A 14,565-nucleotide genomic window follows, 5' to 3' on the forward strand; every position below is an offset into this window, starting at 1 on the left:
AGGCAAAGACAGGCTCCCAGACAGTGCTTTTTGCCTACAAGTACCTTTTGATTTTGTGGTGGACATGGTGGTGTGGAAACAAGAGCCAACATTCAGGGTAAGTAATATCATCTATAAGTAAAAATGATAATGTGTTAGTGTTCTATAGCACTTTTCTAAACGCTCAAAGTTGCTTTACAATTTCATGTATTATTAACTCAGCACTCAGTGGTGGTAAGTTACTATTGTAGCCACAGCTGCCCTGGGGAAGATTGATGGAAGCGAGGCTGCCAATCTATGCCACTGACACCCCACTCTGGCACCTGGAATTCTCAGCCATCTCCAATCCAAGTGCTAACCAGGCCCTGTCTTTCTTAGCTTTTGAGATCAGACGAGATCAGGCTTTGACAAGGAGGTTAGGCCACAAGTATATTTTAAATAAGACATTGTATTTTTGTCTGCTCTATAACACCTGTGGACTTTTATATTAAATTCAATATCCAGGAGGACTTATAAAACAGACAAGTCCACTCGAGCTGAATTCGGCCTGCCTCTTTATAATATATCAGATCAAATTAACAACAACAAAGTACCACACTGTGACTGTAAATTTTTTGTGCCAAAAAAAAAGGAGAACGAACTAAGTACAGAACTGTGGCCATGTATGAGGGGTAAGGGAAAATGGGGATTTTTTTTTTTAGCAATTTGGAACAATAATAATAGCTCTTCTTTAATAAAACTTTTCTCTTTTCTTTTGCAGATATGGTGAGATGCCTATTCTCTGCAGCTTCCCCTTTTTAATGGACCTTCAAACGAGGCATCATGCATTAAACCTGAATAACAAGTACCTCATGGTAATGAGATGTTCAATTAACATAGTCAGGGCTGGGCGAGGTAATTTTGTGCTATATCCTATTTTCTTGGTAAAGACAGCTTATTTAAAGTGAAACCAAACACTTAATATGATGTTTTAATAGTATTATCTTCTGTTCCTAGTCATTTTTTTTCAAATTAGGTAAATTTGCAATTTTCTGGCCTTCTCCTGGGCTCTATTTGAACCCTCCTTATCAAAATTGCAATTAAAATAGCTAAAAACAACGTGATTACAAAAATATTAATATAATTTGCAAAAGTAATTCATAGTTTTTATTATTTGGTTTTAAAAAAGAATATTGTTAACTTTTTTGTTATTAAAACTTGCTTGCTTTTCCATTTAACGTTAACTTGATTGTGGCTCTTTTTACTTACCACTCATCACTCCTTCGAACCTATAACTGGTCCAGTAGCTTGTTTTCCTCCGTCTAATAGCATAGGTGCTGCATTATGGTTAGCTGTAAGATTCTGTCCAGTACTGCAAGAAGCTGTAAGATTCTGTCCAGTAATTTCCAGTTTGATTAGCAGGATGGGGAAAGGGGACTGACTAGCATGGAGAGCAAAGGGAGGGGAAGTCAGAGTGTAAAAAAAAACAAAAACAAAGTGAAACATGTTAATACGTCATTTTTGGCGTATATAGCATTTTGAAAACAATAAAACACGATGATCTAAATGTATTAGCACTTAATACTCCATAGAAGTGTAATAGGCAAGGCAAGTTTATTTGTATAGCACAATTCCTACACAAGGTAATTCAAAGTGCTTTACAGAATAAGAAAGACATTAAAATCACACAAATCAAAACATAAATAATCACCCAATCTGCAACTCTCTCTCCCACTCGTTTGCACCTTTTAAAAACTCTCTCTCTCGCACTCTTTAAACACTGTCTTGCTCAGTTTAAGAACTTTCCCATTATTTTACAAAAAACTACCACCTTTTTAATGTTATATGTGCAGGTAAAAAGCTCTATGGAGATGACTTGTGCTGAGGAGAATCTGGAGATGCTGTTTCCTGGTTTATTTAGTGGTTTGTTTCCTGGTTTGCTTCGTGGTTTGCTTCGTGGTTTGCTTCATGGTTTGTATCCTCACCACTTTACACTGAGGCTGAGACGAGAGCGTGCCATGGAGGACACCTTCACACAGCTGTCCCTTGCAGAGCACATGGACTTCAGGAAGCCTCTGCTGGTAAAAACATGGTGTAGATAGTAGCAGGTCATTGCATTTATTTACAGTTTTATATCCTGCGGTAAATCTGCAAATCTAAAATGTATTATTTTGTCTTAAAGGTTCTGTATTACACACAATTGTGAGCTTTAAGTCATGTTATAATACTCTTACTTTGTCAAAAACATATCCAGAGTTGTGTTTTGTTTCATTCACACATGTTTGAGTAATCCTGCATTATTAGTCTGTCTATATCTCCAAAGCTCAAAATGCTCTGTTGCACCTTCTGATGTCATGCGGTGGTAGTTGTCAAGTTAACAGCTCCTTTTACCTTTAGTTCAGTAGATTTCCAGGGCTGAAATCATCCACATGATTCTAGTGAAAGTGTATGGAGTTTAAAAACACAATGGAGCCCTTCCTCCAGTGAATTCAGCCTAAATATGCAGAGTTTGTGTGGTAAACGTGTGTGAGTGAAACAAAGCACAACCCCAGGTATGCTTTTGATGACATTGACAGGTTTGTGGAACCAATCCTAAACAAATAATGACAAGGTTCATTATTTGTGGATTATAAGTTTGTATATTTTTTCTAAAAACTGAATCTCCCATAGATTTATAAAGGCTCCATCTGAAATTAGAACATCACCAAATTAGAACTGAATTCAACCTATCAACACGCTATAATGTATTTTTGCAATACTATAACTTATTATTGTGATCATGATATTGTTGTCTAAAACCTGTACTTCCTACAGGGTGAATCCTGCATAGAGTGACTAAGTTTTTGTTTAGGTTTATTTCAATGAAGTGGACATAGAAGACAACGTAAACCAGAAGGACTTCTTCCACCTGGTCTTCCATGAGGTGGTGTCTGCAGAGTCTGGGATGTTCATTTTTAACGACTCTGCCACTCTAGCCTGGTTCTCCTCTACAGTGAGTCTCAAGATGTGGAACGTATCTGAATCTTTTTTTGTCTTTCTAAATTAAGCATGTCATACAGTATCATTATGTGACCATTTCAATTACCCCTCCGTCGGGTTTAGTCAGAAATATGTTGAATGACTAAGAGAGAAATTCTATTTATGAAAGAAATGATGGAACATATAACAATAGTAAAAATACTAATAATAATGCATAGAATTTATGTAGCACAGCTGCCCTAGGGTAGACTGTCAGAAGCTGTTAATGTGCACCACCTCTGGCCATCACCACACACCACTTTCATACTAGGCAATGTAGGTGAAGTGTCTTGCCTCAGGACATAGCAGTTTTCTACCACTGGCGCCCCTGTGGGTGCTTCCTCCCGAAAGAAGCCGAGTCCAGAAATAAGGTTCCACAGATTTATTGAAGTTTTGAGTATGAACAGAAATTACTTGAGTATACAGATTAGGTGTCTCATTCATTAGACCCAATTGAGAGAACCCAGACCAGTTCAGTGAGAAACAAGTGGCTCTGAATCTAAAGATGCCAAGATACCCCGAAACCCCAGTAAAGCCCCGAATCCCCAAAGCCCCAAAAACCCCGAAAGCCCCCGATTTGGGTGTGACTGTCCCTTTTGTTAGATCTACTCCACTGGAGGTTCCACCCCTTCCTTGGACCGTCCACCCACCTGATGTAATTTGGTACAACTCTAACACCGGACCTAACTCTGACCATAGAAGGGAGTGAGATGGGATCTGAGCTCACTCTGGCATCTGGTTCCTCTCGAAAAGGTCACCTTGACATTCATTTATCAAAACATTTCCCAACATCCTTGTCCCAAGTCCATTTCTGGGAAACAGTGTGAACAGTATGAACGTCCAAGAGTTATGAAACATTTCAAAACACCCACACCCCACTGTGGCACCTGATATTTCCAGCAGTCTCCCAGTACTAACCAGGCCCAGGCTTGCTTAATTTCAGCGATCTGACAAGATCAGATAGAAAAAAAAATAACGCCGGAGATGGAGAAACAGCTTTTGGGACGTTCCAATCACAGCTGCTGTGATTGGACCGTCCCAAATATGGTTGTTTGGGAAGGATGGTTGTTTGACCATGATGTTTGACCTTTATGGTAAGGTTCCAGACGCATTCAAACACAAGTAGGAGAGACTGACATTTGCCAGGCATGGACATTTGACGCTGCAACTGTCCTGTCCAATAAGGCTAAATGGTAAAACAAATATGAGGGCAAATAGGGTTGTCAAAAGACATTTGAATCTACTGATAATTACTATCACTTAATGTCCATGTGGTTTCCATGCCCACAGGTGCTCAGCTCTGTAGCAGGAGTGTTCTATGATTGGTCTGTGGTTCCTAGGGTTGGAGGGGCTAGGAGAAGTAGGAGGAGGTTGTTGAAACAGACCGGTAGCAGCAGAGGTTACCTGTAGTGAATAAAACAAAAGTCCAGGTATGGTTTAATGGGGATAGTAACCCTGCTCTGCTTTTGCATTGAGCAGGCCATGCCCCCTCTGGAGCACTACTTCCTGTTCGGAGAGCTGTGCGGGCTGGCTCTGTACCACCTCCACGCCGTGTTCCTGCCCTTTCCTCTCGCTCTTTTTAAGAAGCTGCTGGGAGTGTCTCCCTCTCTGGATGACCGGTGCCAACTTAGCCCCTGCACCGGACAGTACGCACATCTCTGACTATGTCTGTTACATTTTTTATCAATGACACAAAAGAAGATAATGACTGCTAAAGGAGTACAGTGATGACATGATACAAACTCTGGACATGGACTTCACGGTAGGGTTTTTTTGCTCATGATTGTGTCATAAAAAAAAGTTGAAGTGACAGTGGCACACAGTGGCACTCCACCATCAACTGGAGAGGATTTTGAATGGGTGCCAGTGGCATAATGTATAGGAATGAGGAAATGCGGTGTGTTTGGTCAGTTTATCCACTGTAGCTTGTCATTTGCCTAAAACATCTCAGATGTACAATACTGAAATATATTACAATTTTAAGGAACATACTAATGTAATGCATTACTGTGATAGTACTTGTCATGAAATTACAGTTACTAACAAAATAATTAGTTACTTGTACCAACAACAGTGTTTGGGAGGAGAGTGTAACGTGGCCGTCCTTGGACCGACCTACGCAGTCCGGAGTGCAAGTAAGTGTTTGGATTTGGACAAAAAGCGCTCAGATCAAATATATTTGTATGAATGAACGTTCGTCTGACGAGGCAATTTGGATCAACTTGACATCAGTGACACAGGGGAAGTGAACATGTGCACATATATCTACAGGGCTCTGTCTGCTTGAAGGACGTTGTCGTAGGTTTGTGAACAAGGTCAAGAACCAAATGTAGTGTGCACTGGGGTCTCTCCATAGCCACTAATGTGTGAAAATTACCTTAAGCTAAACAAGGAGCAGGTTCAATGTGCTAAAAGTGACAAACCCACAGACATGACACTGTCTGTTGTCAGGTCACTTCTTCAAAGGCAGAAAGAAGCAGCTCATAGCACCTTTTCTGGAGGTTACTCATTCCTATTGTTCGCTTTATGACAATTTCATACATTTTTAGCTAGTAATGTCTACCTAATGATCCTTTCAAAGTAACTTCTACAGCATTGTGTATAATGCAGAGTTCATCATGTTGTTTCTGTTTTGTTATAGATCCACTGGGACCAGAAGAAGGTGCCTCTGGATCCACACAGCCCTGACCGCCCAGTGACCGCTCACAAGTATGAAGGCTTACATACACACAGCAAAACACATACTGAAGTGGCTTACACAGAATAAATAATAAAATTATAATTTTCTTCCTGAGACTTTAACCATATTAAATGAAAGTATTTTACTTAAAGGCAGTGGTGGAATTTACCAAAGTAAAAGTAGTAAAAGACAAATTTTAGGTATCTGTACTTTACTACATTTGAGGGCAGGTATCTGTACTGGGGTGGGGTGGGGGGGGTGGGGGGGGTGACAGGGTGGTGAGGTGGGGGGTGACGGGGACCCCAGCCTCTATCAGAATGAGATTCACACACGCACGCATACACAACACACACAATGGGAGAGAGAGAGAGAGAGAGAGAGAGAGAGATGGGGGGGAAACTCAGTCAGCATGAGATTGGCACACACACACACACACCCCCACACACACCCCCACACACAGCACACACACACACACACCTTTGCACACGCATATATATACACACCTACACACTCACACACTCACATACAGACACACACTCATACACACGCACACGCACGCACACATACACAGCTACAAAAGAACCGTAGCGTACGGTGTAGTGGTTATAACTGCTGGTTTTCATCCAGACGGCCCGGGTTGGATTGCAGACTCCCCACGGAAGACGCGTCATAAACGCGCTCATACTATAGACTTCCGTCTAAAACAGTACGGTCTGGCGAGTCACAGTAGCGTCCCGTATGGTCTAGCGGTTAAGATTCCCGGTATGGGAATGACTTCCTTTTCTGATCCGTAAACGTGCGTATTAACGATTTGTAAAATAAATTTAAACAAAAAAAAACTGTACATACATAAAGAGAGTTTATAAAATACCGACATTCTTACTATGTTTATATTTGATCTTACTTCAGTTTGGTGATACAATTGTAAATGATTAGAATAATCTTTATCCACTCCAGGGAGTTCGTGCTGTCCGGTGACAAGTTACCGGTTATAGTGGTAGCTGGAGAGAGGAGATCTGAGGGAAAATAAATAAATAAATAAATAAAATAAAAAAAAATAAAAAACAAAAACAAACAAACTCGTTATCCAAAGTGCCGGAGGTAACTGTGTTTGGTGAAAGATTATTAACACTATCCGGTTTGAAGCCGTCACCTCCTGATTTCATTCAACTTTGCAATTTTTTTTCTTCTTTGCTTTTAGTTTAGTTTTTTTTTGCACACACCCACACACACACCCACACCGATCCATACATACACTGATCCACACACATACTGATACACACACACACTGATACACACACGCACTAATACACAAACGCACTGATCCACACACACACTGATCCACACACACCCCGATCCACACACACACTGATACACACACACACGCACCCCTACGCAGACGCAGTGATACACACACACACACTGATCCACACACACACTGATCCACACATGCTCTGATACACACACACGCACTGATCCACACACACACTGATCCACACACTGACTTATACACACGCATTAAAACACACACGCACTGATACACACACATGCACTGATACGCAGACGCAGTGATACACACACACACAGATCCACACACACACACCCCACCACACACACACTGATCCACACACATACTTATACACACACACACACCCCCACACCCCATCCCTACACACACACACCCACTGATCCACACACACACTGTAGTACCAGGGTCATCTGCAGGACTTAGTCATTTTGACAAAATATGACAACCTCAGGTGTCCCGGGCTGAATCACGCTGCTCACATGAAATCGCTCACGCTGCTCCACATTAAAGTTGCAATTTGCCCCCGCTCCAAGGGAGTGCCTGTCAGATTTCAGGAATGACAAATTTCAAAACATGAAATGGTACAAATCACGGTTCTCTGGAATCCGCACAGAGAGCTCGATCGACGGGCATACGTGACCTGCCATTGCAGGGCCCCTGTCTGGTTCTATTCAGGTGGGAAGGCTCCTGCACACAGCAGGTTTGAGTGCACTTTGCACGGGGACTTTACGGGTTGGGCGTTTCATTCCGCGCGGTCCGAGCTCCAGGCATCGTAGCAGCTGGGCGTGAAACCACGAATTGTGATTTTTTTTTTTAAACTTGAACGTACGTGCTCCTGCGTGCGGAGCAGTTGAAAGTGAAAGGCCGAATTGTGACGCTTCTTTACGGGTTGCGTGTTTGGTTCCCCGCGGTTGGAGCAGCTGGGAGGGAAATGAATTGTGATTTTTTTAAAACTTGAAAGTGCGTGCTCCTGGCTGCGGAGCAGTTGAAAGTGAAAGGCCGAATTGTGACGCTTCTTTACAGGTTGGCGTTTGGTTCCCCGCGGTTGGAGCAGCTGGGAGTGAAATGAATTGTGATTTTTTTTTTTTTTCTTGAAGGTACGTGCTCCTGACATGCGGAGCAGTTGAAAGTGATAGGAATTGTGACGCTTCTTTACGGGTTGGCGTTTCATTCCCCGCGGTCTGAGCTCCAGGCTGGAGCAGATGGGAGTGAAATGAACTGTGATGTTTTTGTTTTGTTTTTTAACTAGAATGTGCGTGCTCCTGAGTGCGGAGCAGTTGAAAGTGAGAGGCCGAATTGTGACGCTTCTTAACAGGTTGTGTGTTTGGTTCCCCGCGGTCTGAGCTCCAGGCATCTGGAGCTCGTGAAAACCCGAATTGCGATGCCCCATTACAGGTTGATTTCTTCATACCCCAGTCCTAGCTCAGGCATCGGAGCAGCTGGGGTGAAAACCCGAATTGGGATTTTTTCGTTCAAGTTTTAAAAAAACTTGAAGGTACGTTCAAGTTTTTTTAAAACTTGAACGTACGTGCTCCTGCGTGCGGAGCAGTTGAAAGTGAAAGGCAGAATTGTGACGCTTCTTTACAGGTTGCGTGTTTGGTTCCCCGCGGTTGGAGCAGCTGGGAGTGAAATTAATTGTGATTTTTTTTTTTTTTTTTACTTGCAGGTACATATTGTGACGCTTCTTTACAGTTTGCGTGTTTGGTTCCCCGCGGTTGGAGCAGCGGGGAGTGAAATTAATTGTGATTTTTTTTTTTTTCCTTGAAGGTACGTGCTCCTGACATGCGGAGCAGTTGAAAGTGAAAGGAATTGTGACGCTTCTTTACGGTTTGGCGTTTCATTCCCCGCGGTCTGAGCTCCAGGCATCTGGAGCTCGTGAAAACCCGAATTGCAATGCCCCATTACAGGTTGATTTCTTCATACCCCAGTCCTAGCTCAGGCATCGGAGCAGCTGGGGTGAAAACCCGAATTGGGATTTTTTCGTTCAAGTTTTAAAAAAACTTGAACGTACGTGCTCCTGACGTGCGGAGCAGTTGAAAGTGAAAGGCCGAATTGTGACGCTTCTTTCCGGGTTGCGTGTTTGGTTCCCAGCGGTTGGAGCAGCTGGGAGTGAAAAGAATTGTGATTTTTTTTTTTTTTTTTTTTTTTTACTTGCAGGTACGTGCTCCGAATTGTGACGCTTCTTTACAGATGGCGTGTTTCATTCCCAGGGTCTGAGCTCCAGACGTCTGGAGGAGCTGGGAGTGAAATTAATTGTCTCCTCCTGTGTGGACCGAGGTGGCTCCTCCTGCTGTGTTGAATGAGGTGGCTCCTCCTCCTGTGTTGAATGAGGTGGCTCCTCCTGCTGTGTTGAATGAGGTGGCTCCTCCTCCTGTGTTGAATGAGGTGGCTCCTCCTGCTGTGTTGAATGAGGTGGCTCCGCCTCCTGTGTGGACCGAGGTAGCTCCTCCTCCTGTGTTGAATGAGGTGGCTCCTCCTCCTGTGTTGAATGAGGTGGCTCCTCCTGCTGTGTTGAATGAGGTGGCTCCGCCTCCTGTGTGGACCGAGGTGGCTCCTCCTGCTGTGTTGAATGAGGTGGCTCCTCCTGTGTTGAATGAGGTGGCTCCTCCTGTGTTGAATGAGGTTTCTCCTCCTCCTGTATGGACCGAGGTGGCTCCTCCTCCTGTGTTGAATGAGGTGGCTGCTCCTGTGTTGAATGAGGTGGCTCCTCCTGTGTTGAAGGAGGTGGGTCCTCCTCCTGTGTTGAAGGAGGTGGCTCCTCCTGTGTTGAATGAGGTGTCTCCTCCTGCTGTGTTGAATGAGGTGGCTCCTCCTGTGTTGAATGAGGTGGCTCCTCCTCCTGTGTTGAATGAGGTGGCTCCTCCTGTGTTGAATGAGGTGGCTCCTCCTCCTGTGTTGAATGAGGTGGCTCCTCCTCCTGTTTGGACCGAGGTGGCTCCTACTCCAGAGTGGCCGAGGTTGCTCCTCCTGCTGTGTTGAATGAGGTGGCTCCTCCTCCTGTGTTGAATGAGGTGGCTCCACACACACATACACACACACACACCCCTCCACACACGCACTGTAGTACCAGGGTCACCTGCAGAACTTAGTCATTTTGACAAAATATGACACCCTCAGGCGTCCCGGGCTGAATCGCGCTGCTCACATGAAAGTTGCAATTTTCCCCCGCTCCAAAATTGTGATTTTTTAAAAACTTGAACGTACGTGCTCCTGCGTGCGGAGCAGTTGAAAGTGAGAGGCCGAATTGTGATGCTTCTTTACGGGTGCGTGCTTCATTCCCAGCGGTCTGAGCTCCAGGCATCGGAGCAGCTGGGAGTGAAATAAATTGTCCTTTTTTAAAGTTTTTTGTTTTTTTTACTTGAATGTGCGTGCTCCTGGGTGCGGAGCAGTTGAAAGTGAGAGGCCGAATTGTGACGCTTCTTTAGGTGTTGCGTGTTTGGTTCCCCGCAGTTGGAGCAGATGGTAGTGAAATGATTTGTAATTTTTTGGGTTTTTTTTTTTTAAACTTGAACGTACATGCTCTTGACGTGCGGAGCAGTTGAAAGAGCAATGCCGAATTGTGACGCTTCTTTACGGGTTGCGTGCTGCAAGTGACTGGGTCCACGGCCAGTGAGACACATTGAATAGCTCGGGTGCAAAAGACAGACATACTTAATTGACTGGGAACTATTATCACAGTGTGACTTGAACTGGATCCACTGCCAGTGTCCACAGACACAGAGCCAGCAACTAGTGTCTAATGGCAAATGTCAACCAGATACAGAGAGGGCCGACTGGTGAGAGACTGGATCCACTGCCAGTATTTGATAGAACTGGGTCCACTGCCAGTATTCGGTGAAAAGAAACATCCAGTAGCATGAGTGCATGACACATTAAGAGCTTGAAAGAGGAAAAGGAACTCTTACTACAGCATAACAAGACGGTTTGCGAGAGGTCGGGCTTCTGCTTCCTGTTAGCGGCAGTAGCAGCGAGCCAAGACAACACGATATTATCGTTCCGACGGCCCGCCGTCGGGCAAAGATCCGCGCGTAAAATTACACACGCGTAATTGCGTAATTTTACGCACTGTTTTGCAGCAGTTTTGCGTTTTAAACATGACGAAACGGACAAAATAAAGGAAGAAACGCGACCGAGGACACTGTGGATGTTTGTACAAGTTAAACTAGAGGCATCTCGGACCCGGAGCGGTTCGTGGAACCAAGTGAAGATCTCATGATGGACTGAAGAGTAGAGGACCTTATGTTTTGATGGACTGGATGCTGTCCCTGATCGGTAAGCGTGGTTTATTCTGCTATTGACTTAATTGTTCGTCAAATGTGTATTATGTGTAATCATTAGTATTAGCTAATGCCAATCTACGCCCCCCAACCACCACCAATCATCACGCACACACCACTTGGGCGAAGTGTCTTGCCTAAGGACACAATGACAGAAGTTGGTCCGAGCGGGACTCGATCTTCCAACCTCTGTCACAGAATGACTGTCACATGTACAGTGTGTTTTTAGTTTCCAGTGTGTGTTTGTTTACATTTTGAAGTGTGTGTTTGTTCACTGTTTGCAGTGTGTGGTTTGTAAATATATATTTATTTTGACCCATACCACTTGGTTTGAATATATTTTATATACAAATACACATTATATATTGCGTTTTGATATGATATGTAAATGTACAGTAATAGAGCAGCTGGGTGTGCAGATACAGATTCCTCTCAGTGTGTATTGGTCATTGAATACTGTCACTACTTTATAAGTTGTAAACATCAAATGATCGTGTCATATACTGAAAAAGAGTTACCGGACTGTCTCCCAGACACAGTAGGACAGTCTCAGTGCACAGCAAAAGCTTCACACAATGGCTTATACGTCAGAGCTTTATAATAAAAATGTTAAGTGTGTTTTCAACATTGGAGTTTACAGTTGGCTTGGTTTGGTTGGAAGCTCATGTTTTGCCATAGTTAAAATGAAATATTTATACTTCCAATAGCATTAACGTACTACACAGGTCATGAGCAAGATTTTTGTCATTTTCATTGTATAAGTGGGCTAAAGCACTTAATTAAAAGTCTTATAACAGAAATGTAAATGCGGCAATTTGATTATTTTAATAAACCATTTAACTTGGATGGATGTGATGCAGCATGACCACAGTGCGCACATCTGATGTCGCTCACAGTGGTCCATGGGACGCTCAGGGAGTTTGTGTGTTTGCTCAGACTCGTGAAAAGTTAGAGGGAACATTGTTGGTGACTACTTCTTGGGAAAGGACCCCGCGACGGGCATCTGGAACTTCTTCTACGACAGCGCCCCCAGTGGCAGCTACGGGACAATGACCTATCTGTCCAAAGCCGCGGTCACCTACGTTCAAGACTTCCTGCCCAACACAAGCTGCCTGGTACAGCGAAGACTCCTCGTGTGACTGAAAATGCACTTATAGCTGTGATAATATTAGCAGTACTGTTGTTGTCATAGCAATTGCTGAAAAAAAAAAACATTTAATCTTTGCAATCATAAGAAATCATGATATTTGTGCTTCCAGTGATTAGCATGTATGGTAAAATGTCAAAGCTAAACACTAACTGAAGAGAAAATGAAGCAAAACTGAACTGAACTAAAGGAGGTTGTTGACTGAGAACTATATGAGTATGTGTAACATATGTGTAACAAAAATGTTTTTATTTATTAATTTATTATTCTAGTATTATGACATTTTAGACAGCCATTATGTGTTCATTCATATCCACTGTGTAGTAAACCATGTTGTGTAGTGTTGGTTCATCAGAATTACACTTTTGAATGAATGGAAGTACAGGGTATCCATGAAGCCTCTTTGCAATTTTACAGTTTAATTACAAAGGCAGTTGATAAGATATATTAATTAGATTTGTTCTATTGTACTCAGTGGTTACAAAAGTTTTTAACCATATTGCATTTTTTGTGAGTTCCTTAAAACATTTCCAAACCGTTAGATTGGAAGGGATGGACCACCTCCACCTCTGGATTTCTTTTTCTTTTAAAGATATCGTGTATGGAACAAAGATACAGGACATTACTGAACTAAAGCAAAAGATAATTGATGCGACTGCAACCAGGTAGGAGGACATGGCAAGAAATCCAGTACTGACTTGATGTGCTTCATGCGACTAATGGTGCCCATATAGAGGTGGATTAAATGAGGTAAAACACTTTGGAAACCACTGAATACAATAGAACAAGTCTGATTAAGTTTTCTCATCAATTGCCTTTGTAATACATTTTTTTAAATTGTAAAGACACTTTATGGACATTCTGTATATTATTTTATTGTGAGCTTTTGCATGGCTGTGAGTGTGGTGAATGAAAAATTTAAATAATGTAATGATCTGAAATTTTGTGTTCATAGCAACAAAGTGTCACAAACAAAAGCAGTTACATTAACAACTACATAAACAGATACAAGAACAAGAAAAGGTGTCAACTCTGAACACAAAAAACAAACACAAAATATCAGATTACAATATGTACTACTTACATTTATCATAACTGTGTTTAATTAATGGTGAGCAATGTCTACAACTGAAGAAACATGTGTAACCAATGTATTTTATTTAAGATTCTGTAAAAAAAAAAAAAAAAGTTACATATTTCACATTATTTAACTATATACAGTATATATATTCATTGTGTCAATAATATAATATATAAAAGTATTTCATTACACGATCCTACTATGTCTGTTTTAAATATCAACAACATATAAAGGTACTATAACAAGTGAATAAATAGGAATTCATTAAGAAAGGCATCAGACCACACATATTTGAACACAGACTACAGAGGGTTAAAGTAGTATTACAATATGGCAAATCTGAACGTTACTTAGAGCCTTTCAAAACAGCTTGTTTTTGTGATCAAACCGCTGCATTATAGGCACTGTACAGGATTTTTACTTAAAGAAGACCTATTATGCTTGTGTCTGCTCTATAGCTATAATCTATGACACCCATGGATTATTATGTTATAGTTTGCATTGTTCATCAACAAGTCCAGTCTAGTTAGAAAACTGGTTCCCAATAGGAGCTGATCACATCACAACAAAGTGCCACATGCAGTCACCCCCTCCTATGGATAGCTGCAGATCACACTAGCGAATAGAAGATTTTTTTTTAATTTGTACCAAAATGACTACGCAGTGCTGCCAAATTCTGCGCACGCACAGTTTGAGAAAATAAAATGGAACAACGATAAGTACGGAGCAGTGTGTGTGTCCCAGTGGTGGTGAAAACGGAGATTGATTGACAATATGGCATCTTGAAAATATTTTTAAATGATTAAAGATTGCTCAAACATGCACAAATCACTCCAAATACAACTTCAGGTGAGTAAATTATGGGGGAAACAAGAACATGGTTAAAAGCTCTAAAAAGTCTATTTTGTACAGTATGTCTGCTTTAAAATGTGAAAAACAGAACTAATTAATTATATAGGTTTGCAGTGGTCAAAAGGTAATTGCATAAGGTAAGTGAGTTAATCTGTTCTTACATTATGCATTCAGAGCATCCTAATTACTCACCATGATGAGTTTATAAGCGCTTTTCACAACTTTCAAAAGCTAGAGCGGATT

The 14,565-nt window shown here is 42.0% G+C and overlaps 1 protein-coding gene across 1 annotated transcript; it reads left to right on the plus strand.

Annotated features, from left to right (window-relative positions):
* Positions 1 to 1,930: 1,930 nt before the first annotated feature.
* LOC117389568 (probable E3 ubiquitin-protein ligase HERC6) lies at positions 1,931 to 12,381 on the plus strand. The gene is made up of 6 exons (XM_033987262.2): positions 1,931 to 2,039; positions 2,810 to 2,950; positions 4,456 to 4,622; positions 5,051 to 5,111; positions 5,618 to 5,685; positions 12,195 to 12,381. The coding sequence occupies exons 1-6, from the start codon at positions 1,977 to 1,979 to the stop codon at positions 12,379 to 12,381; spliced, it is 687 nt and encodes a 228-aa protein (XP_033843153.1). The 5' UTR covers positions 1,931 to 1,976.
* Positions 12,382 to 14,565: the final 2,184 nt, after the last annotated feature.

This window comes from Periophthalmus magnuspinnatus, chromosome 3 (assembly GCF_009829125.3).
Source record: "Periophthalmus magnuspinnatus isolate fPerMag1 chromosome 3, fPerMag1.2.pri, whole genome shotgun sequence".
Lineage (NCBI taxonomy): Eukaryota > Metazoa > Chordata > Actinopteri > Gobiiformes > Gobiidae > Periophthalmus > Periophthalmus magnuspinnatus.

Bases quoted from the DNA above. Each gene is read 5' to 3' on its own strand.
- LOC117389568 (XM_033987262.2), top strand. From the start codon at position 1,977: ATGGAGGACACCTTCACACAGCTGTCCCTTGCAGAGCACATGGACTTC. The intron at 2,951-4,455 runs GTGAGTCTCAAG...TGCATTGAGCAG, and splicing joins TAGCCTGGTTCTCCTCTACA to GCCATGCCCCCTCTGGAGCA. The intron at 4,623-5,050 runs GTACGCACATCT...TACCAACAACAG, and splicing joins CTTAGCCCCTGCACCGGACA to TGTTTGGGAGGAGAGTGTAA.